The sequence below is a fragment of the Styela clava genome, chromosome 6 (assembly GCF_964204865.1).
Source record: "Styela clava chromosome 6, kaStyClav1.hap1.2, whole genome shotgun sequence".
Lineage (NCBI taxonomy): Eukaryota > Metazoa > Chordata > Ascidiacea > Stolidobranchia > Styelidae > Styela > Styela clava.
The window spans coordinates 20,742,239-20,769,096 of NC_135255.1; the positions used below are offsets into that span (position 1 = coordinate 20,742,239).

At 34.4% G+C, this 26,858-nt stretch overlaps 2 protein-coding genes across 2 annotated transcripts in view; both read left to right on the forward strand.

The window, feature by feature from the left end:
* LOC120330659 (uncharacterized) overlaps positions 1-26,858 on the forward strand; it is a 313,252-nt gene that overhangs the window by 47,416 nt on the left and 238,978 nt on the right. The window lies entirely within an intron of this gene.
* The window catches only part of LOC120332073 (uncharacterized), a 60,838-nt gene continuing 52,363 nt past the window's right edge, over positions 18,384-26,858 (forward strand). Inside the window, exons 1-2 of the mRNA XM_078113742.1 lie at positions 18,384-19,872; positions 21,670-21,992. Of these exons, the coding sequence (XP_077969868.1) occupies positions 18,384-19,872; positions 21,670-21,992 (1,812 nt within the window). The remainder of the gene's footprint in view (positions 19,873-21,669; positions 21,993-26,858) is intronic.

Below are 26,858 nucleotides of genomic sequence, written 5' to 3' on the forward strand. Positions count from 1 at the left end.
TGAATTTTGTGTTCAGTTTATCGCTCTTCCAGATTATTGCGAAATTTCTCTGTAATATTTCTGTGACCTTCCTTTACTCTTAGTGAATGATTAATCAGTTTTTCTGCTAACATGACAGTTAGTACCATATATTGAAGTGCTAGGTAAACAATTCACGACAGACAGGTAAATATAAATGTATAATCGATTCGTCCTATAAAAGCTGTATGTAAAGGGGGTGGGTCCATGCCATGTCAGTTTTTGAATTTTGTCCATTGAGTGACACAGTAAATCGAGAGTGCTTTTTTCTATCCATTTTCTCTCATATTTATTTTTTCATTTGATCGGAGAGGAAGAGAACCTACTGATGTCATCAGTTTTCAGTCACATGGTTAAATCAATCATACGTGAATTTATTAATGCAAAGCAACCCAATCAAATATATCTATCTAACGCAGACAAAAGAAGACATTTGGTGACTATTTTGACGGTGCACCCATTTATTCATTGTATTTTGCATTGAATTTGCACATTCCGAAAATGCAATTGTGAAACTCTCAGTAACTATTTTACCTATCAGGGAGAGGGAGAGAACCTACTGATGTCATCAGTTTTCAGTCACGTGGATAAATACAATTGTGCATTTCTCAGTACCTATTTTAACTATTATAATGATTGTACTATTGTTTGTAAAAAATAACACTCACGCTTAACCCTTCACTAGACAGGAAAGCACTCGTTGCTAATGCAACGGAGTTGTAGAGCTTAAGTGAAAAAAATCGATGAAAATTAGTTATAATGAAACGGCCTGCATTTGTTTTTGAGATATCCGATAATAATGCATTATATAAAATGAGATGTAGTATGCCGCCAATCTGTCAATTATCTAATCTGTGTTATCAATGCTGTAAAATTGGAATACCTAAATTATTTTTATAAATGAACACAAAATTCATGTTGAGGTATGAATTTATTAATATCATAAACTAATTTAGTTAAGCCTGCATCAAGCTTGAATGGACATACCATTTGTATAATCAATATGTACAGCTTAAACGTTTAATGGAGAATCCAGGCTTGAAATCAAATTTTAAATATGCCCTTCACATCATGCCATCTTTTCAGGATAGAATGTTCTAAGAATACTGCTAAATTCCTAATGGAATTTTGAACTTATCATCCGCAATATCTATCAAATGAGGTCACCCTGTGAAATCTTCAATGATGTTTCACACTTGTGCCACCACAATAAAGATTGAACAATTTGATTTCAATAGAGTAGTAATAAATTGAAATTGAAAACCTAAGATACCGTACCTCTTCTAATTAGCATGTTTGTATTAATAATTTCTCATAAATAAAACGTTATTGTTTCAGATTTCACCCAAGACTTCAAGTTCTGTTTTATGTTTGTAACAATATCAATAAGCAATACATATGTTCTAAAATATCTTATTAGTGTTGTATAAAGTTTAATTTTGTGATTCGACAGTAGTTGAAGTTATAGATGTTTTCCTAAAAACTGACTTATTTATTTCCTTATCATTGAACAATCAGCAAAATGACAGTGTAAAGTAATGAATGAAATTTTGATAGCTGCTCAGACACATTTACAGGCATGGTTGTATATGCTATTTTGTGTTATAGGTTTTGTTAGATCTTTGTCAGTTTCAGTGGTTCAAAAATCCAGGTATAAATCAAATAAGCCAACGGTCATCCATCTGTCATTTTATCCAAGCTTCCCAAAGGTAATGCTGACCCTGGAATTATTGTGGTAAAATACTACTCATTTAAATTACTGTTTAAACTTTTTTTTTTCTGTGAATAATGTCTGTCTGTTTCTTAAGCCTAATTCCGAAGTTGTGTCCGTTTTCCCAATGTTTTTGTTTTCTTTAAGTTTGAGATTTGTTTTTGAAATGTGGTGGTGGGAATGTTAAAGCAAGTATTTTTTGTATTGACTGAATTTTGTGTTCAGTTTATCGATCTTCCAGATTATTGCAAAATTTCTCTGCAATATTTCTGTGACCTTGTTTTTCTCTTTGTTAATGATTAATTAGATTTTCTGATAAGATGCCAGTTTGTACCAGATATTGAAGTGCTAAGTAAACAGGTGACAACAGACAAGCGATTATTATAAATGTATATTCGGTGGTCCTATAAATGCTTTATGTGAAGGGGGTGGATTCGTGCCGAATCAGTTTTTGAATTTTGTTCGTTGAATGCCACAGTAAATTGAGAGAACTTTTTCCCTATCCATTCTCTCTCATATTTCTTTTTTCATTTGATCGGAGAGGAAGAGAACCTACTGATGTCATCAGTTTTCAGTCACGTGGATAAATCAACCATAGGTTAATTTGTAAATTCCGAAAATACAATTGTGAATTTCTCAGTAACTATTTTAACTATTATAATGATTGTACTATTGTTTTGTAAGAAATAACATGAGAAAACGTTATGGGTTTTAACTGACGCTTAACCCTTCACTACATAAGAAAGCACTCGTCGCTAATGTGACAGAATTGCATAGCCGAACTGTAAGATGAATAAAAATTATTTAATCTGTGTTCTCAATGCTAAAATAATTGGAATACTATAATTAATTTCACAAATGAAGACAAGATTAGGGTTGAGCTATAAATTCATCAATAACACCAACAAATTTAATTAAAAATAAATTTGAGTTGGGTTGCGCGAGACTAACTTCCTATCTTTTCCCTATGCCTTTATGCTAGTGGATCCGTATGCGTATACTGCAAGGATACTGTAGCTGGAATAAACATGACTATTCTATTCAATTAAAGAGTCCAGCTGCACACTAACACAAATGTATTTCTGTAACGTTTCGTCCGACCAGAGTCAGACTTCCTCAGACAAGCAGTTTACAACAATGGCAAGAAAGAAAATTTGCTAAATGAATTTGAAATATCAAATCAAGTATGACGTAACAATGCATAAACATTTAATTTGCATTTAGCCGTAGAAGTAATGATTGGGAAGATTAGAACCACAAATATCAGTGGAGCTCATTTCAGATGTAATTGAAAAAAATAAAATAAAAAAAGGGTTTTATTATTGCCTTTACGAAAATGATGGGTAACTAAATGTAATTGAAATTATGGGCACTTAGAGAACCACGAGGAAGTAAACCAACATTTAAACATAAATCAAGGCTTAGTCTGGTGAGGACCAATTTCAAAATTAAAAAAGGTTAAAAGTTATTGCTGAATTTTGATCTTAAATAGCGTTAAAATATAATATTAATTCATAATAATAAATGAATAAATTACCCATCTAGCATATTTCGAGTAGGACAAAAGAAAATAAATAAAAAAATTTATCGCAAGCACATAGCTCCAAGGTTTCGAATTATAATTAAAATTAAACGTGGGACACTTGAAAATAGTAAAATAAAACGCCAATCAAGGGGCGAGTAATAATATAAACTTAAGAAAAAGAGTGATTGTTAAATTTAAATATTATATGACGTTGGAATGAAAATTATTATTAAATAATAATTCTTAGATGAGTCTACAGTCTATTTCTCCCGTGAATTGAGTCCTTTTGGTTCCAATGTTCCGAATTTGTTGATGTAGTATGCTTCTACTGTTTGTCGATAGCCCTGGTCTCTGAATAGTTTTTTTATTCCAGTTACTGAAAAGTCACTTATTGAATGTCCCAGTTTGTTGAAGTGTTCTCCCACTACTAAATCATATTTCCTTTTCGTAATACTTCTCAGATGTTCTGTTATACGATATTTTAACGACCTTCCGGTCTCGCCGATATACTGCATCCCACATTTCTTACAGTTTATTAGATAAATAACATTATTTGATTTACAACTTATCCTTTCGTTAATGTTTATATGGACTCCCGTCACGTTCCCGGTACTTATTTTTGTTTCTTCGGAATATTTACAGGTGGTGCATGCTTTTCTATTACATTTATAAAAACCAGATTGTACTTTCTGTGATATTACTGGTTGTAGTTTAGCTCTAACCAGTCTATCGCGTAATGTAGGGCACTTTCTATATGCAATTTTCGGAGGTTGAGGGAAAATCTCTTTTAGTCGTGCATTGTTGTCAAGAATATATTGGTAGTCCGAAAATATTTTTCTAAAGTGCGGTTGGTTTGGGTGGTAGTTGGTAATAAATGGCAATAGTTGCTGACCTTGTTTTGTACTTTTCGGTGTTAAAAGGTAATCTCTGTTCATTTCTTTTACCAATTTTATTGTTTTGTCAATAGAAGTCTCTTCGTAATTTCGTTGCATGAGATAGCGTTTCATAATTCCTGCATGCTTGTCAAAAAATTCGACATTTGAGCACGATCTTCTTATTCTTATGAAGAGTCCCTTTGGAATGTTTGCAGTAATATGTTTGGGGTGGCATGAGGAGGGTAAAAGATATTGGTGAGAGTCCGTGTCTTTAGTGTAAATTTCCGTTTCCAATTTGTTGTCTATGATATGGACTTTTACGTCTAAAAATGTAATGTTTTCCGTTGAGTATTCGAATGTGAACTTGATAGAAGGGTGTATTGAATTCGCATGGTTTATAAAAGATATAAGCTCGGTTTCGCCGTGTGTCCAGATCAGAAAACAGTCATCGATGTATCTATAGTAGTATTGTGGCCTAATCTTCGCTGTTTCTAGAATCTCAGACTCTAAGTATGCCATAAATATGTTTGCATATTTGGGAGCCATCTTAGTTCCCATCGCTGTCCCATTGATTTGGAGATAATGCTTTCCGTCAAATAAAAAATTATTATTATCAAGAACCATATTAACTGCTTCTTTAATATATGGAATTTCCCGTTTTTCTGTGGTATATTTACTGAGATACTTCTCCACCGCTAAGATGCCATCTTTATGTGGAATATTTGTATACAAGGAAGTCACGTCCATGGTTACTAAATAAGATCCTGGCGGAATATTGTCAATTTTTTTCAGAATATTCAGAAAATCCATACTGTCTCTGACATATGATGGTATAACCTCTTTGCACATGAGGTTAGTTAATTTGTAATCTATGAAAGCTGATAATTTTTCCGTTGCAGTTCCGTTTGTTGATATGATTGGCCGACTGGGGTGATTTTTCTTATGCACTTTTGGTTGTAAACGTAAACGACCTGGTTTAGGTCTTTTTGGAGTTATCCCTTTGAGTAGTATGTCATCAATAATGCCGGCTTCCCTCATATTATGACATAATTTGGTTACTTTGTTGCCAATTTGTATAGATATGTCTTTTGGAATGCACTTGTATACCAAGTTATCCGATAGATGCCGCATACCTTCTGTGATGTAGTCAGTTCGGGAGAGTATGCAAGTTCCCCCGCCTTTATCCGCAGGTACTATGATGATATCCCTTGCTGCTCTTTGTTCTAGTTCCCTCAAGGCCTCGACTTCGTCTTTTTTGAGATTGGAAAATGTACGTTTCTTTGATGTCGTTTTCTGGATTTCCCGTTTTAGAGTGTTAGCGAAGTGATCTAAGTCAGAATTTCTCCCAGTAGGCGGTGTCCATCTACTTGGAACACGTAAGGATTTCGGATATGTTTCAGCTACTTCGCTGATGGCTTGACTGGAGAATGGATCAAAAAAGTATTCTCTCAAGCGGTAGTTGCGAATAGTTTTATTAATGTCTGTTTGCAGTTGAAAGTTATCGAATCTGTCGGGAGTAGGACTAAAGCCAAGGCCTTTTTTTAGGACTTTTTGTTGTGACTCAGTTAGATGGACATTGGACAGATTGTACAAAGTTGAGGTCACTGTCGCGATCTCTCCTTTGTTTCGTCTTTTCCTCTTTCTATTGAAACGTCTATTTCTCTTTCGTTTGGTTCTAGTCAAGTTTGGCTGAGTTGATTCCACTGTGTTTATATTTATTTCATTTGATTTAGTTGGGTTTCCGTTTGTTATGACTGTATGACTCATTTTTCTCATCCTTGTTCTTTTAAGTTTTGCCGTTAGATTTGTTCTAGAAATATCTATCATAAATCGGATGGCATTCCAGATATCTGCTTTTATTGTTGCTCTTAGTTTATTTTCTATTTCTAACCTGGTATTAGTTATCTCATTTAAACTTGAACGACATTCCTTAAGAGCTTGCTTCGTCAATTGTTTTGAAAATTCTTTATGTAAATTTTGCCATTTGGTCAAGTTTTTCAAAATGTTGGTCAAGTTTTCAAATGTTGGTTTACTTCCTCGTGGTTCTCTAAGTGCCCATAATTTCAATTACATTTAGTTACCCATCATTTTCGTAAAGGCAATAATAAAACCCTTTTTTTATTTTATTTTTTTCAATTACATCTGAAATGAGCTCCACTGATATTTGTGGTTCTAATCTTCCCAATCATTACTTCTACGGCTAAATGCAAATTAAATGTTTATGCATTGTTACGTCATACTTGATTTGATATTTCAAATTCATTTAGCAAATTTTCTTTCTTGCCATTGTTGTAAACTGCTTGTCTGAGGAAGTCTGACTCTGGTCGGACGAAACGTTACAGAAATACATTTGTGTTAGTGTGCAGCTGGACTCTTTAATTGAATAGAATAGTCATGTTTATTCCAGCTACAGTATCCTTGCAGTATACGCATACGGATCCACTAGCATAAAGGCATAGGGAAAAGATAGGAAGTTAGTCTCGCGCAACCCAACTCAAATTTATGTTATTGTATTCGTGGGACTTCTGTATCCATAATGGATCCTTCTAACTCTGGACTCGACAACGATTGCAAGAAAGAAATATACAAATACCACAAGAAAGAATTCAACAACTTGAGAGAAATTACACTGAAAGAAGCCCGACTCCATCACCACAAGCTAAACCTAGAGCAATTTGTTGTAACTGGAAAATGTCCGAAAGGACTCGAATTCACTCCGAAAACTTGTGCCACCCCGCTGAAAAACTTGACCAAATGGCAAAATTTACATAAAGAATTTTCAAAACAATTGACGAAGCAAGCTCTTAAGGAATGTCGTTCAAGTTTAAATGAGATAACTAATACCAGGTTAGAAATAGAAAATAAACTAAGAGCAACAATAAAAGCAGATATCTGGAATGCCATCCGATTTATGATAGATATTTCTAGAACAAATCTAACGGCAAAACTTAAAAGAACAAGGATGAGAAAAATGAGTCATACAGTCATAACAAACGGAAACCCAACTAAATCAAATGAAATAAATATAAACACAGTGGAATCAACTCAGCCAAACTTGACTAGAACCAAACGAAAGAGAAATAGACGTTTCAATAGAAAGAGGAAAAGACGAAACAAAGGAGAGATCGCGACAGTGACCTCAACTTTGTACAATCTGTCCAATGTCCATCTAACTGAGTCACAACAAAAAGTCCTAAAAAAAGGCCTTGGCTTTAGTCCTACTCCCGACAGATTCGATAACTTTCAACTGCAAACAGACATTAATAAAACTATTCGCAACTACCGCTTGAGAGAATACTTTTTTGATCCATTCTCCAGTCAAGCCATCAGCGAAGTAGCTGAAACATATCCGAAATCCTTACGTGTTCCAAGTAGATGGACACCGCCTACTGGGAGAAATTCTGACTTAGATCACTTCGCTAACACTCTAAAACGGGAAATCCAGAAAACGACATCAAAGAAACGTACATTTTCCAATCTCAAAAAAGACGAAGTCGAGGCCTTGAGGGAACTAGAACAAAGAGCAGCAAGGGATATCATCATAGTACCTGCGGATAAAGGCGGGGGAACTTGCATACTCTCCCGAACTGACTACATCACAGAAGGTATGCGGCATCTATCGGATAACTTGGTATACAAGTGCATTCCAAAAGACATATCTATACAAATTGGCAACAAAGTAACCAAATTATGTCATAATATGAGGGAAGCCGGCATTATTGATGACATACTACTCAAAGGGATAACTCCAAAAAGACCTAAACCAGGTCGTTTACGTTTACAACCAAAAGTGCATAAGAAAAATCACCCCAGTCGGCCAATCATATCAACAAACGGAACTGCAACGGAAAAATTATCAGCTTTCATAGATTACAAATTAACTAACCTCATGTGCAAAGAGGTTATACCATCATATGTCAGAGACAGTATGGATTTTCTGAATATTCTGAAAAAAATTGACAATATTCCGCCAGGATCTTATTTAGTAACCATGGACGTGACTTCCTTGTATACAAATATTCCACATAAAGATGGCATCTTAGCGGTGGAGAAGTATCTCAGTAAATATACCACAGAAAAACGGGAAATTCCATATATTAAAGAAGCAGTTAATATGGTTCTTGATAATAATAATTTTTTATTTGACGGAAAGCATTATCTCCAAATCAATGGGACAGCGATGGGAACTAAGATGGCTCCCAAATATGCAAACATATTTATGGCATACTTAGAGTCTGAGATTCTAGAAACAGCGAAGATTAGGCCACAATACTACTATAGATACATCGATGACTGTTTTCTGATCTGGACACACGGCGAAACCGAGCTTATATCTTTTATAAACCATGCGAATTCAATACACCCTTCTATCAAGTTCACATTCGAATACTCAACGGAAAACATTACATTTTTAGACGTAAAAGTCCATATCATAGACAACAAATTGGAAACGGAAATTTACACTAAAGACACGGACTCTCACCAATATCTTTTACCCTCCTCATGCCACCCCAAACATATTACTGCAAACATTCCAAAGGGACTCTTCATAAGAATAAGAAGATCGTGCTCAAATGTCGAATTTTTTGACAAGCATGCAGGAATTATGAAACGCTATCTCATGCAACGAAATTACGAAGAGACTTCTATTGACAAAACAATAAAATTGGTAAAAGAAATGAACAGAGATTACCTTTTAACACCGAAAAGTACAAAACAAGGTCAGCAACTATTGCCATTTATTACCAACTACCACCCAAACCAACCGCACTTTAGAAAAATATTTTCGGACTACCAATATATTCTTGACAACAATGCACGACTAAAAGAGATTTTCCCTCAACCTCCGAAAATTGCATATAGAAAGTGCCCTACATTACGCGATAGACTGGTTAGAGCTAAACTACAACCAGTAATATCACAGAAAGTACAATCTGGTTTTTATAAATGTAATAGAAAAGCATGCACCACCTGTAAATATTCCGAAGAAACAAAAATAAGTACCGGGAACGTGACGGGAGTCCATATAAACATTAACGAAAGGATAAGTTGTAAATCAAATAATGTTATTTATCTAATAAACTGTAAGAAATGTGGGATGCAGTATATCGGCGAGACCGGAAGGTCGTTAAAATATCGTATAACAGAACATCTGAGAAGTATTACGAAAAGGAAATATGATTTAGTAGTGGGAGAACACTTCAACAAACTGGGACATTCAATAAGTGACTTTTCAGTAACTGGAATAAAAAAACTATTCAGAGACCAGGGCTATCGACAAACAGTAGAAGCATACTACATCAACAAATTCGGAACATTGGAACCAAAAGGACTCAATTCACGGGAGAAATAGACTGTAGACTCATCTAAGAATTATTATTTAATAATAATTTTCATTCCAACGTCATATAATATTTAAATTTAACAATCACTCTTTTTCTTAAGTTTATATTATTACTCGCCCCTTGATTGGCGTTTTATTTTACTATTTTCAAGTGTCCCACGTTTAATTTTAATTATAATTCGAAACCTTGGAGCTATGTGCTTGCGATAAATTTTTTTATTTATTTTCTTTTGTCCTACTCGAAATATGCTAGATGGGTAATTTATTCATTTATTATTATGAATTAATATTATATTTTAACGCTATTTAAGATCAAAATTCAGCAATAACTTTTAACCTTTTTTAATTTTGAAATTGGTCCTCACCAGACTAAGCCTTGATTTATGTTTAAATGTTGGTTTACTTCCTCGTGGTTCTCTAAGTGCCCATAATTTCAATTACATTTAGTTACCCATCATTTTCGTAAAGGCAATAATAAAACCCTTTTTTTATTTTATTTTTTTCAATTACATCTGAAATGAGCTCCACTGATATTTGTGGTTCTAATCTTCCCAATCATTACTTCTACGGCTAAATGCAAATTAAATGTTTATGCATTGTTACGTCATACTTGATTTGATATTTCAAATTCATTTAGCAAATTTTCTTTCTTGCCATTGTTGTAAACTGCTTGTCTGAGGAAGTCTGACTCTGGTCGGACGAAACGTTACAGAAATACATTTGTGTTAGTGTGCAGCTGGACTCTTTAATTGAATAGAAAATTTAATTAAACCTGCATCATGCTTGAATGGACATTCAATTTGTATAATCAATATGTATGGCTCAAAAATTGAAGACACATTTTCAGGCATCGTTGTATATGTTGTCTTGTTTTATTGGCTTCGTTAGATATTTGTCAGTTTCAGTGGTTCAAAAATCCAGGTATAAATCAAATAACCCACTGGTCATCAATCTGTCATTTTATGCAAGCTTAGTTGCAGTAATGAAAACATAGTTTGGTAAACGCTACAATGGACTAGGCCAGTGTTTTTCAAATTGATTTTAAAGTGATCACTACAATAATATCCTCGGAAACCACAGGTTCACAATGAACCTACTTTTTTACAAACACTCTGCATAACCCTAAGATGAAATGAACTTAACAGTTGTACTGCCGAATGTTACATTTACAAACACATTTAACTAATTATGAATATCTTGTTTTCAACAAGGAGACCACCAAAATCAAACAAATCTGGTCTAATGCTCTCCGCCAGTGTGTTGTACTACGGCGTGTAACTTGATACTGTAACTTTGAGCGGGTCTTGCAAATTTTCATCAGTAAGATGTATTCCGTTCTCAGTTCCTTGTGAAGTTCATGTCAAAAAATGTTGATTCACAAATAATGCTTGAACTAAATACTGATCTCGTAACGTAGGATTGCTGTTTGATTTGGAAAGGCGAGCTTTTTCTGCCCGTACTGCGCTGACCAATGGATAGTGACATGATGTGAAATGTCTCTTCGCTTTGTCGTCGACATAATCGCCTCGCAAATGAGACATACGCAAGCTGTTTTCACTGTGGTAAAAGGAAATCCACATTCATCGTGAAAATGGTAGGTTTTCGTTCGTTTTTCTGCTATTTTTCTTTGAAATCAATAATTATATTATTGGCATTGCTGCTCCGCAAATCAACGGACACGAAAAAACGCGAGTTCGTGGAAGGTGACATCTGTGTGATGTCATAATTGGGAGAGTATTAAATGACCCGTCACATTACTGAGGTCGAATAAAAGTTAGGATGGTCGTTACCCCGACGTTTGACCCCGAAAAATTCGTTCTATACATTACCATTGCCAAAATTCCAAAGGCTTATTTTAAGAGTGGTTTCACGAGTTGGCGCCTGTAAAATAGGATATGTGTTTCAAACCATCATTATGATTCATCACATACAGCAATCTGTTGTTTAAAAGTACCGGTAAAGAATTTTAGCCCAGTTCATCACAGCATTTCTACACTAATTTTTAATACTGCAATCAAATTAAAACTCTTAAGAAGACAGAGTGATCATTGAATTATCTGATTTTTATTTAAATTTCGGAAACACAACTGAAAACTAACGAATAGAGTTCAAAAACGAGGTAATGTTTAAGACCACGCCTGAAAATATGTCTAAGTGATAAAGGTGTCTGAGCAGATGCGAAAATTGAGCATTTTTATGTCACTTTTTGCATCTTGCGGATTGGCCAATAGCATAATACCTCTGATATAAAATGTATCCTGGATGCTTCAAGTAAGATTGGACATAAAATTTTTACGATTAATATGTCCCACTCCGTGATTCAACTATTGGGTATTTGATTCAAGATTTATTTTAATTTTTTTTTTGTATCATGCTGTGTTTTCACAATATGTTGTATTACATTTTGTATACATGTAATTAAAATTTTTGACGAATTCAAACTTTATGACAGACAATTCTATAACTTTTATATATTCAATATTGTTGTTCAATATTAAAGGCAAAAGCTGCAATAGATTAGAATAAACTAACAGTCCCTCTGATAGACAGGTTTTCAGATATTTTGAATCATAACGATGGTTATGAATGTCTTAACAAGTTTGCAAACCACAACTCGTGAAATTATTCTCAAAATAATATGTTATGGCAACATATAGGAAGAATTTATCTGTGGTGTAGGGTTTGGGAAAATACACATTGAAAAATCCTATGAGGGCATATTGTAGCATTCAAGTGAATTTTTGGAAATTTTTCTGTTGTGGTTATAGCTCTATCCCTCATAAATTATAGCCACCGGTTCAAAGTTTAATGCATGATGCCTGGAAGAAGTCAGTAAAATGGGTAGCTCCAATTCATAGTAGATGTTTTTAATGGAATATTTATTTTTGTTTTTAAATTTAAAGTTTTAAGAGAATGTTTCTGATAACTAGGGGGCAGTAATTTGATGTATTTTTTTTATATTTTTGCCTAATAAATTAGATTTTTAACTTCCTCAGTCACACGTTATTAATTATCACACATACGTAAAAAGGATTTTTAAATTATTTTTTTGAAAAAGTCTATTGAAAAAATTTAAGCTTTATGAAATACTAGAGATTCTAGCAGATTTCTCTTTCCGATATGATACTACGGCACTCCAGTAGTGTGTGTACCAATAAAGAGATACCTAATTTTGTTTGCCTACTTTACATCAATTTGTGTAAAGGGACTGAAACCTATGGAACCGATTAATTATTCTCTTGCTTCAACATTCCCATTACCAAACTTCAAAAACAAAAAATATCAATGAACCGTGAACCTACTGATGTCATCAGTTTTCAGTCACATGGTTAAATCAATCATAGGTGAATTTACTAATGCAAAGCAACCCAGTCAAATATATCTATCTAACGCAGACAAAAGCACCATATGTTTTTTATGATATCATTTGGTGTATATTCTGACGGTGCACCCATGTATTCATTGTATTTTGCATTGGATTTGCACAATCCGAAAATGCAATTGTGAAACTCTCAGTAACTATTTTAACTATCATATTGATTGTACTATTGTTTTGTTAAAAATAACACAAGAAAACCTTATGGATTATAACTGGCTTAATCCTTCACGAGACAGCAATACACTTGTCGTTAATGCGACAGCATTGCAGAGCCAAAATAAAAGAATGAATGATAATTAATTAGTTTTAATGAAACGGTCCGCGTTCGTTTTTCATATATCCGACAATAATGCATTATCCACAATCATTATCTAATCTCTAAAGTATAAATCAAATAACTCAATAGTCATCAATCTGTCACTTTGTCCAAATAGCCTTAGTTTAGTTGCAAAAAGTACTTCAGAAAAAGCTGCAATAGATTAGAATAAACTAACAGTACCTCTGATAGACAGGTTCTTAGATATTTTGAATCAAAACGATGGTTATGATAGTCTCATACTGTTTGTGAGCATCATCAACTCGTGGAATTAATATATGGAAAATAATATGTTATAGTAACATAGAGGAAGAATTTATCTGGGGTGTAGGGTTTGGCGTAATGCACATTGAACAACCATATGAAGACACTTTGTGGTATTCAAGTAATTTTTTGGAAATTTTTCTATTGAGGTTGGAGCTCTATCCAACATAAATTATAGCCACCGGTTCAAAGTTTTTATGCATGAAGCACGGAACAAGTCAGTAAAAAGGGTGGCTTGTGTCCAATTCATAGTAAATGTTTTTAATAAAATGTTTATCTTCGTTTTTCAATTAAGGTTTTATTAGAAGGTTTGATAACTTGGGAGCAGTAGTGTGAGGTATTGTTTTCTGCATTTTTATTTAATAAATTGGATTTTTAACCTCCCAGTCACACATTATTAATTATTACACATACATTGGTCTGGGCTGACACAACATGTGGCCGAACCAATTGGATTGTCATGTACAATTAATTCCACAGATAAGGCTAATATTGGAATATTTTGCAGAATAATGGTAATTTTAATTCAAACTTTACTATTGGAAGTTTGTATATTAGTTTTTTTTTTCTTCTGTAAATATATTTCTTACACAGTATTTAAACATATTTTTCAAACTAAAGTTTCCTCACTTTTCCGATGTGTTCATTTCTTCTAGTCTGTCTGTTTTGTCTGATTCGTAGTTTTATGGCGGGAATTTTGAATCAAGTTATTTTTTGTATTGGCTGGATATTGTGTTTACGTAGTTTGTCGCACCTCTGAATTGTTGTGAAATTCTTCTGTGATATTTCTGTACCTTTTGTTTACTCTTAGTCAATGATTATTTAGATTTTCTGATAAGATGCCAGTTAGTACCAGATATTGAAGTGCTAAGTAAACAGATGACGACAGACAGGTGAATAATATGCTGTATTTCTTAAATTACCAATATATTCACTAGTCCTATAAAGCTGTACACAAAGAGCTATAATAAATGAACTCTTCTTCGGACGATTATGGTCAGTAGATAAATCAACAATCCATCAAGAGCCCATGTTTGGTCAATCTAGATCAAGAGCAGTGAATTTAATGCAACATGAAATAACAGTGAATTGACTGCTTTTTCTCAAATGCAATATTACTCATATCTGAATAGTCTTGTATTCTATAATTCTTCTTTCTGAGTGTCAAAACTTTAAATCATTTAGATAGAATACTTTGTGATATTATTATGACTGATACCCAATTTGACTTTCCAAAATTTGGTATGAAAAACTTGGACTGTATTCTTTGATAATTTTTCATATATTGCACCAAAAACTAAGATTATCTGTATAATTACCTATAAAATGTATAGCCTACACAGTGTCATAGACGTAGCCTGGGTCTTCTGCCAAATGTTTTTTGTGTAGCTATTTTGTGGCATTTCCTATGAGACATAAACTCGTGTGTCTCTACAACACTATTTTGCCCTATTTCTAAGGGATTCACTGATGATTCAACATTTTTTGGCTTACTATCAATCCAAATTTTTAAACGAATCGACTGAGGTTAAATGAAATTTTGCGCTCATATTGATTGGATAACTTCAACAGCAGAGTAAGCTTCTTGAAAATAAAATTGGCTCCTTGTACCTGGGCTTGCCCAAAGCAAAAAGCGTAGGTATGTGTCGTGTTAAATGAAAATAAAAATGGGTTCCTTTTCACATTTTGAAGTTGCTATGCCTTTGATCAGCCATGGGATTCGAGGTTGAACTGCGCCGCATTTTCAAAATTCCAAGATGACTAGCTCAACTATATCCTAATTAGGCCTAATAATAGTCTTTTGTTAAATAGAGGTTTTGTCTATTACTGCCAGTTGACAAGACTACACCTGTGAAAACTCTAAAACTACTTTTTATGTCATTCTTGTCTAAATATCCTTGTGTTTTAGGTGAAGCTATGTCAAACATAGTATTTAATCAATTTATATTTGTTGTGATAAAAGAGAGAGTTTATCACCACAAACGAAGTCAAAACATTTGAAGCTACAGAAAATGAAATAATTCAACAATAATTGGTTGGCCATTATTTGTGAGGGTTGGTATGCGAGACTGGTTAAGACACTGCGGCTCTGTTCCATGCTGTATATAAGTAATCATTCAGATATAGCATCAGCGTTGAATAATGGATAAAAATAAATGGAAATAAAATGTATATGTGTGATTCGGAAATTTAATATAGCGGTATGTTAATAATGCGGATTGTGATTTTGCCAGGTCAAGTGAAGTTTTTGAGTTTGAGCAGATCCAGCAAGATAAATATCAAGATCTTAGATTAGTTTTTACAAATATTAGATCTCCGCTCTAGGAGATTATTCTTGTTCTGTCTGTTTAGCGTCTAAGCGCATGGGCCAATCTTGTTGACACTGGTGCCACCCTAGTAATGTACATTTCACCAAATGTCTGAATTGTTTCGTTTGCATGGCAGCCTCGAAAAACACAACAATCGTTAAAAATTATCCATTTTCTCACATTTTTTTCGCCTTTTTCTTGTCAAAAAAGTCGAATATTATTATTCTGAGTAATCTAACAATTGCGGAACATTTGCGCAAGGATAGCAATAAGATGAACAGCGCGCAATATGAACTAGCAGTTTTGGTACATTTTTCTCGGTACAATAGCGTCTCCCTATTACCAATCGGTAAACCTGAAATTACACGGTCTTCAAGTAATGGCAAAGATCCATACTGGGCACCTACCGGCTTGTTTAATAATAATTTTTAAATTTAGTTTTGTAATTAGATATTCATAGGACGAGTTACAGGCTCAAATAGATGGCAAAAAAATAATGAGAGGGGAGGTTTTTATAGAGATTGCATAACAGGTCGTACGTAAATTAAAACTCTTATTGTAGAGGCCGTCAACTCAATAGCATATGGAATTTTATCAATACCCTGCAATTCCAATAAAATTTGAATTTTCTTTTGAACGATTGGTGTCTCATATACAAACAATATCTGATGGGTAATATAAACTTGCACTTGTCACCTAAGTTAAGCAGCTGAATCAAGACTATATACCAGGGGTGGGCACAATTTTTTAGTATAAGAGCCTCATGTATCGAAATACCATGAACAGAAAAAAAGTCACACAAGAGTCTAATAACAATAAATATCTGAAAAAGGCAGCTATACTCAAATATATGCACAGTCTGAGCTCATTTAATTTGTGCTCCTTATAGCTGATTTATGAGGGTAGTCTCGTAAGAGGTTTTCATGATTCGTTTCATGGTGCCGTTTAACATTGCTGTCTTTATTCTGACTTAGTAGCTTATGACAGATTAAGCACAAAGGTTTATTCTCCTGACTGGTAAATGCGTATTCTTCTTCCCATTCTGACTTGACAACTCTGTTTTCATCTTCGTACTTTTGTTTTTAATTGAGGACATATTGCACAATAACTTATATAGACTAACTAACCGCAATCAAGCTGCAATACCGCCGATGTATCAATAAACATTGACCATTGTGACTTGTGACGAAAGATTTGCTGACTTGACTGACCTAAATTCAAAATTCAACGCTACAGCGATTTTCATACTAAAACATAATTTGTCCTAATCATTGACGAAAACTTCTTTATAACTTTTAATAAATTAAAAAAGTTTACATTAAAGTTTTTAGTAAAAGTTAGTTCAAATTTGGATAATAATTTTTGTTAGCGAGAAGAGCCGCACAAAAAGTCTGGCGAGTCACATGCGGCTAGCGAGCCGCGGTGTGCCCACCCCTGCTATATACCATAGCGAGTATTTGAGAATTTTTTCATACCTCCAGACATGTCAGCAGTAATTGGGTGCTCACTTTGGAATAGTCATATTTCAGTTTTGAATGAGTCCGCTTATCCTCATGGAAAATTTGAAAAAAATGCTGACAAACATTTCATGAATACAGGGTGTCCCAAAATAAATGAAAACAATTACCATTCATTACTATAAATGTTAACATTTTCTGTGAGCTCGTGTAATAACAATTGAGTAATGAAAGTTGGGAACCTCTCAAGGTTTATTTAGATGAATGCTCCAAATTACCACCCTTCTGTCGAAGACATTCTTGAAACCTTCGGGCAAAGGTATCAATCACTCTGGCTCATTCTTCTCTGTTTATTGCACAAATGTTCTGCGTAATGGCCAATTTTAATTAGGCAATAGTTTTGGGATTATTCTGATGAACTCTATCTTTTACCAAGACATATAAGTAGAAATATGGAGGACTCGAGTCAGGCGAATGTGGTGGCCATTTAGTATCATGCCGCCTGCTAATCAACCAATCAGAGAATCGTTGCTCAAGCCATTCAATGTGATATTGGCTGTATGTGGAGGAGCTCCCTCCTGTTGGAACCACTGCATATTTCGATATATTTTCTGCTGTATTTCAAGGTCCACCTTGAACTTGTTAAGCACCATAATGTAACTCTTTGGTGACAATAAGTGTTCTTCAAACCAGTATTTCAATTCTGTGGGTATAGTAAAATTCCTGACAAAAAATAGTAGTCTCATGCAAACTGTTTGATATCAGTGGCTGATGGTATGGAGGGCCTAGTTCGAAATATAATGCTTGAATGGGTGTTGTATAAACAACATAATAAAAATACCTAATATACTTGAAATCAGGGAAAACACAATAATATTAATTTAGAAACAATTTTAGGAAGATATAAGGAATTGTAACTGTTTACAAAAGTATAATATATTATATCCCATTCACCCATAAGAAATTTACAGGTATCTACCGTATGTTAGGTTTCGACGCACTTAGTTAACAAATATTTTCTTCTCAGATTTGTAGCAGGTTTAGGTAAAGTTTGTATCTGGTAACTTTGAAGATATTGTCTAAAAAATGTATTAGAATATCACATCAAATGGATATATTTTTATAAAGCTTTACCAGATGGTCATTACACTGGATGTTAAAACTCAATGACATTGTAAAGGAAACATGATGTCTTATCAAAAAGTAATAGCAAAAATCAATGAAAACACTCAGAAGAGCACTGAGTTCTATGACTTTGCTGAACCTCTCAAAGTTTTTGAGAAAAAATTAAATGTGGACGTCACTCCCCTATTGGAAGAAATTGATTTTTATGAAGGTGGAAGAATAATTGAATACGATTACGTACCAGAGTCATCTGAGTTCCAAGAAGATTCGGAAGAAGAGAGAGAAAAAACACCTGAATACGATTACGAATCAGAGTCATCTGAGTTTCAAGATGATTCGGAAGAAGAGAGTGGAAGAACATCTAAATACGATTACGTACCAGAGTCATCTGAGTTCCAAAAAAATTTGGAAGGAGAGAGAAAAAGAGGGATCAGAAAAAAGACTCATCTTGATGAATTGTTTAACAACTTCAAACAAGGTCATATCTGTTTCGTGGGTCCCGCGGGATCGGGCAAATCCACACTCATGAAAGCAACATCGAGAGATGCCATGCATGGAAAATATTTTCAAGGAACCATCAAGATGGTTCAATATATACAATGCAAACAATATATGAAAAACAGTAAAGTAACAGCAGGTGAACTAATTTTCAACAATCTCCCAGAGGAAGAAAGAGGTCTAGCAATTGATTATGCAAAAACCCACCCAGAAGAAGTTTTGTTTATGCTCGACTCCTTGGACACTCTTCAATATACAATTGATGGAGTTTATGAAATCATCAGCCCAGATGAGCCTGCATATCCTGAAGTAATAATATGGAATTTTCTCGCTGGAAAGTTATTTCCCGGCTGTCGCATTTTATCTTCCAGTCGTGAACATTCCATCAGAAATTATTGGGGAGAAGTTCGACCAGACAAGGTCATTGCACTTGCTGGATTAACAATGGAATCCATCAAAGAAATTATTTCAGGATATGAAGGAAATGAAGAAGCAGAGAAAATATTGGAATTTCTCAAAATCAAAGCTCCATTACACTTGTTACTGTGCACCACACCTGTGATGCTGGTTTACACATTGATAGCTTTGAAATTCAAATCTGACTTCAAGCCAAACACTATGACTGGTATTATGACTATGGTCATGCAAAGCATTTTACGATCACCTCACACTCACCAAGAGAATATTTTGGAAGCTTTGGACAAATTAAAAGAACTATCATACAATGGGACAGTAGAACGTCGAGTTCTATTCACAGAAGATGATTTTCATCGAGTCAATTTAAAACCGGAAGAAGCAACTGATCTAGCCATCTTAGCTCCTGGAGGAATTTATCGTAAACTTTTCCAAGGAATACACCTTCTTTACTTTCAACATCAAAGTGTTCAAGAAATGCTCACATCTTTCTATATTCTTGGACTGGATTTAAAATCTTTTGACCAGTTCGTAGATAAACATCTCCATACCGGTCACTTTGTTCTCATCAGAAAAATGATGTGTGGACTTTTATTAAATCCAACAGTTTATGAAGAAGCCGGAGATTTACTTGGAGGTATGTTGATGTACAGTGTTTAACATAGTACAATTCCAGACTTGGAGTCGTTTTCTTCTCTAGACTCAACCTTGGATATTTTACCGCATTGGATATACACATTTATGGCTTATAAGTTCAATATTTTATAAACTAAACCTAATTTATTACTCATGTTACTCGAAATTGATAGGAGCAGATTTTTTTTTATTTTTCAGGTTTGAAAACTTGCTTGTTTGCATTTTTAATTAATTAGCCAATGCGATGACCCAGTGGTTGAAGTATTAGACTCGGCCAACCCTTTTGGCATCATAGGCTACACATCTCATGTAAAAATCCCATGTCTGTTTCTTCATTAATTTTAAACCAGACTGATTCCGGTCCTTTTAAAGGCAGCTAGTTAATACATATCATTAGATATTAGGTGGATGCTTGTACCATGTACCAAGATGACGCACAACCTGAACAACCCTGACCTGGTACACATGCTATGTTCAGGTTGTGCGCCATCTTGGTACGAATTGTTACATTGATACTGTAATTCTTGTCCATAGTGTTCAGATGCTACTATGAAGTTCTGTGTAAAACAAACAAAATGTAGCCAGCAAGAAGTATTCTCACAAATGACATCTTACTCTAGATTTAAACCAAAGATTCTAGATCAGGAGAATCATGAGTGCAATGACAAGCCTGATCAAACTCTAGTCCGAAACATATACCTGACACATTAATGCAACGAGGTGCGGCATGCTATTGCCCAATATTGTGTACATCAGTGGTTTCCAAACTTTTTAGCCTTGTTATCCCCTTCGAATATTTTGTAACATGCCCCTTTCACGATATATGCAGAATTTGAGTTAGTAGGTCCTTCGAAAGAAAGGATATTAAGTCCAATGCGTAACTGCAAAATAGGTATCTTAAATCAATACAAATACTATCAGTTATTAAATTACCCCGTTAACCCTAAAATTAATTTTTTTTATAACTGTCTTTGACTGCACTCAGTGCACAACTCGTACTTTCATGTTACTCATTTCATAGAGAGTTTGCCTTCTGTGGACTTCACATTTCCAACATTTGAATTGATATCAGAAATTGGAAACGGGAGCCCTTACAGTTGCGTAATTGACACGCAACAAAAAAAAATGAGGAACAACTTAGAGGAAATTTTGAACCGCCACTGTTTTTTGTCAAATAAAATTTAAACACACAAGTGGTAAAATTCTACACTTATTGCAATGCTTCTCAACCGAGGAAGAATTCCGCCCAAAAAATGCTTGATCACTTGAACTTTGCAAAAATGGGAATGCAGCTTGAACATTTCATCGAAAAGCGGCCAATTATTAGTGATTCAATAAATAATATAGTATTCATAGAAAGAAAATAGGTAAAGAGGGAAAATCATTAAAAAGATGTTGGGAATCACAGACTCATAGTCAAATTAAAATGACTTCTGTCTACAGATAATATGTCATGGTGGTTAAGATTGTTCTGAAGTGGGAGACCTTAGTTTGGGATTGGTCAACCCAAAGACTTTAAAATTCCTCGTTTTTTAATTTTTCCGCCAATAAACAAATTTATTTTTTCCACCAATGATTAAGATTTTATAGAAAAAGTAGCACCTCAGGTTGGGAACCAATTATGTACATTGATAAACTATGGCTGACTAGATTCGGCCTTCCACTTACCGTAATTATTTTTTATTTGGAGCTTATTCAAGCCTTTTGTTGCTTTGTAAAAAGCCCTGTATAAGCAGCTAGAGATAAGCATCATCGATAGATGCTTTGTGTAAAATAGATTTATTTATATATTTCACAGATATCAAGGATCTAAAGGAAAAACGAGATATTCTCAAGAAAAGTTTGCAATTGCAACTCGAAGAAGTATCAGTATCAAACCAATCAGATCTTTTGGAACTTTTCACTGCATTGAACGAAGCCAAGGATGGAATGAGTGACATTGTCAAATCATCTCTGGATAATATTGACACGTCTGAACATCTTCTCTCCATCAGTGATGTTCATGTCATTGGATCAGTAGCTTCCCACTGTACATCACTATCCATGGATTTCGCTATCTGTGATCTCAAGTCTGCCTCACTTCAAACTCTGGCATCTGGATTAAAAGGATCAAATGTGAAGGTGAGTAGCTTGTGTGATTCAGTACAAAATATGTTTTACTTTTTTTTAAACAAAGTTTGATGAAGGCTTACTGACTATAGTATGTGTGCAAAACACCATATAGTCGAATTTTTCAGATTAAATTCTTTAAAGTGTGTTTTTGTTTATTGACTTTAAATCAGGCTTTATGCAAGCAGCCAGTGATATTTAGTGAGTTACTACTATACAATAATATTTTACTATGTTCCATTATATTCCATATGTATAAAATTCTATATCAGAATCTTTTTGGTTTGAAAGTTTGGACAGAATTGTTACGATATGGGGGACCTGGGATTTGAATCCAAAATCTTTGCCATAGCTTTTAAAACCGTCTAATTCCGGGGGGTATTTTTGGGGTATTTTGTATGGTTTTGTATGGTAAGCTTCTAGTTTTATATCATTGTCAACCGTTAGGCCCTAGAACAGTGGTTCTCAACCTGTGGTATGATCAAGTGGTACGCGAGCAGTTTTGAATTTTCGTAACATTTAACTTTTGAGTCAAAATATGCAGACTACGCTTTAATCTTTCATACTGTATGTATTCGCTGAACGGCCTTTATGAATGTTTCCCCGGGCATCAATTTCCTTGTTTATTTCCGTAACCAGCAACAATCAGTAAACATTGCCTCGTTTTTGTAGTTTTGCGTGTTAGGCTATTTGTCAGTTTCCAGTTGTGTTTCAAAATAATAGTTGTGAATTAAATACCTCAATTGTCATTAAGTCTTCAATAGAGCATTAATTTAGTTTCTGTAATCAAAAATGAGTCTCCCAAATGTTGTAATAGACTCGTCAAAACTAAGCTATCAGTTCCTGTAAGCGGCACATGGTTTATTAATTTTAATATAAAGGAGGGTGTCAACCACGTTGACCAGCTTATAAGCGATTTCGCGAGTTCGAAGCATGCGAACTTGTTAGCACACATCAAAACACTATCAACATTAGTATAAAAAATTTTGCGATAGTAAAGTCTTGGAAGAATTTTTCTGGTTTCACGGGTCGGAGAAACGTCCTACGGACCAGTTCAGTCTTTAGAGATCACTCTCGCCTGCTATTGTTCACGAACGAATAGAGATGGGCACATTTTCGTCCGTCTTGCGAATCACTGAGGATGTAGTGCCAAATTATAAAAAGACTCCCATAGCACGTGTCTTGTGCCATTGTTCCCCACCACCTAAAAGGGGTTTTTCGGTGGTATGCGCCCAGAGTAAAAAACAGTAAAGTGGTACGCGGTAAAAGGTTGAGAACCACTGCCCTAGAACATTGCTCTTGACTTTGTAAATGCGTACGCTAGAGTTCTATTCCGCGAGATGTCGCTAGAGCGAGGTTTCAAAATATTTCGTTGTATATGCGACATAGTGCTCAAAATTTTGTACAAAATACCCTTGAACTTGAGTGGTATTGTGTCTAGTAGTTAAATATTATAGTTAATCAATTCTAGTTCTGTCGTTTTCTTGTGTTATTTTCCAACAAAACAACACCACAACCAATTTTTTAGCTAAAAACGTTACAGAGAAATTCACAAATGTATTTACGCAATTTACAAATTCAACAATGAACTTGACAATTTGATGACGTCACAAGGCCTGAATAATACCCAATTATTACTGCACAGAGGCTTCCTAATGCAACAAATGTTATTTCTTTCAACGCTAACGATGTAAACAATCCAATGTGCGGCGTTACAATGAAATCATGATTAATTTTACATTATATTTTACGAGGTTTACCATGTTTACAATTTCACCACCCCCTCCACCGAGCATAGTTTAGTAAAAAAAAATTTGAAATTATCATTCAAGATATAACAAGGCCAAGGATGGAATGAATGACTGAAAATAATGGCCAACTCAATATTAAGTCATTATAACAAAGTTAGGGCTGTCACTTCTTATCTGGGTTATAGTTGGTTCTTGGCAGCTTTCCAAAGCTCTGACTCAACATTTTCAAATAAATGCTTTTCATACTTTGGATAGTTTCTGAGAATGCTAAAGCATTTTATTGCCTTGGCTCACCACAGTCATTTACATATGTAGGTGGTCAGTGTTTGCTCTAAGGAAATTATGAGTGCAAAGGTGCTTCGCAAGTCTAAAAGTGCGAAAGTGCCCTGGGCAATTTTAACAAGTTATGTGCCCTGGCCGAGTTTAACATGTTAGGTGCCCTGGATTTCGGTGTGACTCTTTTAAATATACCGGTACTTGATACTCAAAATGAGGTTGTGCCTCTTAGAAGGGATATATTCGGGGCTGTCTGATAGAGTCGCAAAATATTCATATTGTTTTGTGGGTAATTTGCGAATAGTCGAATTGCCTCTCACATGACTAGGTTCCCGATATTTCTCTCACATTCATATTCCGCGAATAATGTTATGTCGTCATTGTTTCAGGCCTGATGGCATGTAGTTAGCCATATCATATAGGCTCGTAACTAATTTAAAAAGTTATTATTGAAAACCAAGAACTAAAATGACATTTTTGAGAGAGTAAACAGTCAGAAAAGGCAATTTAGCTTTGTCAGAAAAGCTCGTTCTATAAATAGCATTGATCTATAGCTTTAGAATGGTAGTAAGAGTAGCGCTTTATTATCGAAGATATACGCTCGATACATTTTGAAGATTGTTGTGAAAAAATGTTGTAAAATATGAGGAAGACCATCAAACATACCTTACAATTTCTCCACAATGGTTTTAGCATAATAATAATTGTGGAATAATTTTGTATCCACCTTCGTCAGTCGTCTCCGGCAGTGGCGTATCTAGGGTGTGGCAGCAATAGCTTGTGCCATGGGCGTCGTTTAGAAAGGGCCGGAAAAACTTTTGATTGTAAAATTTTCAATAAGATAATTTCAAGGGGCTTTGCCATTAGCGGTATTTTACACAGATACGTCACTGGTCTCCGGAGATTATTTTGTGTGCCCTATTTTAAATGAGTTGGCGGCAATCAAATATCGTTGTTCGATCTTCATTGTTTTAAAAATATGCTAAATACAGTATCGGGTATTTGCCGAGAGGTAAACGGATGATGTAGCACTATCTGCAATGCCGCAGACCCAGCATGAAATATATGCACCCAGATGTCGCATGCGACAATTCCATATATGACATATACAATATCAAGAAAAGTAATTAGGAATAGGAATGAGTTTTTTTCTGCGAACGTACACAAAAGGTTCAGGGTTGACCTTCTCACCCTATTGAAATTTTTGGAAAGATGAAAAATATTGCTAATAAAGCATGAGATTGTATTTTGTCAAAATCGCCACATTAAATTCGTCAGCGTGACGTATTATTTATGACTTGAACATCTTTATTTCTGTGTTTATTTATTTTTTTTGTTTTCGCACAGGACTGTGAGTTATTGGTACATCATAATCCTCAGCGACAAGATGCTAAATATAAATGAAGGTGGGAATCCTCAACCCAAATTTTCTAGATTGCAAACCGGCAATATAAAACACTAAAAATAAAACGCTAAACATGACAATTTTTGTTTTAGGATGGCTGGCAACATATTAAAAATGCCTATTGAGACACTGCAAATCGCAAAATTTTGTGTCACTGCGGCACTCATTTTTGTTTTCTAAAACTTCTGATGGGACCTGACGTATATAAGAGAATTAATGTATATCGATTGATTTTTTTGAAATAAATATCGCAGACTAGAGGATTTTTCTTATGGCGATATCCTAAAAATATTGCATTGCACCATTGCAATGGAGCTGAGTTTAGTGTTGTGGAAACATCTCAGATTTGACGAATTCACAAAAATACGAACAAACTATAATCGTGCAATTTACTACACAATTTTTATATCCGAGGATTGGCGTGGTATTTCTAAGGAGAAATGCTTTCATTTCGTCAACACAACTGCAGATTAAATTGATCAAAATTAAATTAATAAACCATTCAATCCATCGTGCCAAACACCCATACTCTGATTGTATTTTGTGAAAACAAAAATATTGCTGATGTTGCCGCAGTCAATAGCCCAAACGCCTCTCGCGACACGAATATACACAAAGGTACATTCACATATTAGAACCAATGTAACAGTTACAATGCAAACAGATTTGACGAGCTCCAGTATCAATAATTTCAAAAAAATTTTGTGCGGCTCTCACATATTCCTGGCTTGCTGCATGCGGCTCCTATACTAAAAAATTTTGCCAACCTCTGGTATATAACGTCTTAAATAAACTATTGACTTGTGTGAGATACGACATGTTTTGGTTGCAGGCAATAAACATGCTCTAATCACCCAAATAGATGGGATAGCAGGTTCATTTTAAAATTATTTAGGAAACTTAAGTTGTGATAAAACGGCATTGCATTAGAAAACCTGTTTCTAGTCGTGATAAAGGAATGTGTGTGACGGGGAATGCTCCCCAATTGAGGATTTTGAACATTCAAAAAAGTATCATTGCATTTTTTGAAATATTTTAGTCTACAATAAAAAACATCCAAGATAGTAAAAATATAATAATTTTAGATAAATTAGTTCAGTTACATATTGGTACTTTTTTCTTATTCAATAAATAAAGGAATTATTTAGTGAAAAATGTTTGATTAATTTAAATTAGTATAATATTTTTTTTTTCAAAATTAAATGGGTTGAATTTTTGATTGGAATAAAAATGAAATTGTGCAATTTGGAAAGCCAAAGTTTGGCTTGAGGCCCCTAGGCTTTAACCTACTTTGCATAATGGCAAATCGGGTCTTCGCTGTTGTATACTGTTACTCACTGACAATTGGAGCAGTACAAAGCCAAAATCCCCAATCGGTTCACCTTAGTTTGAGGTATTAGAATGTTGGATGAGTAATATTTAAACGAAGCTTCATGAGATTTTAAT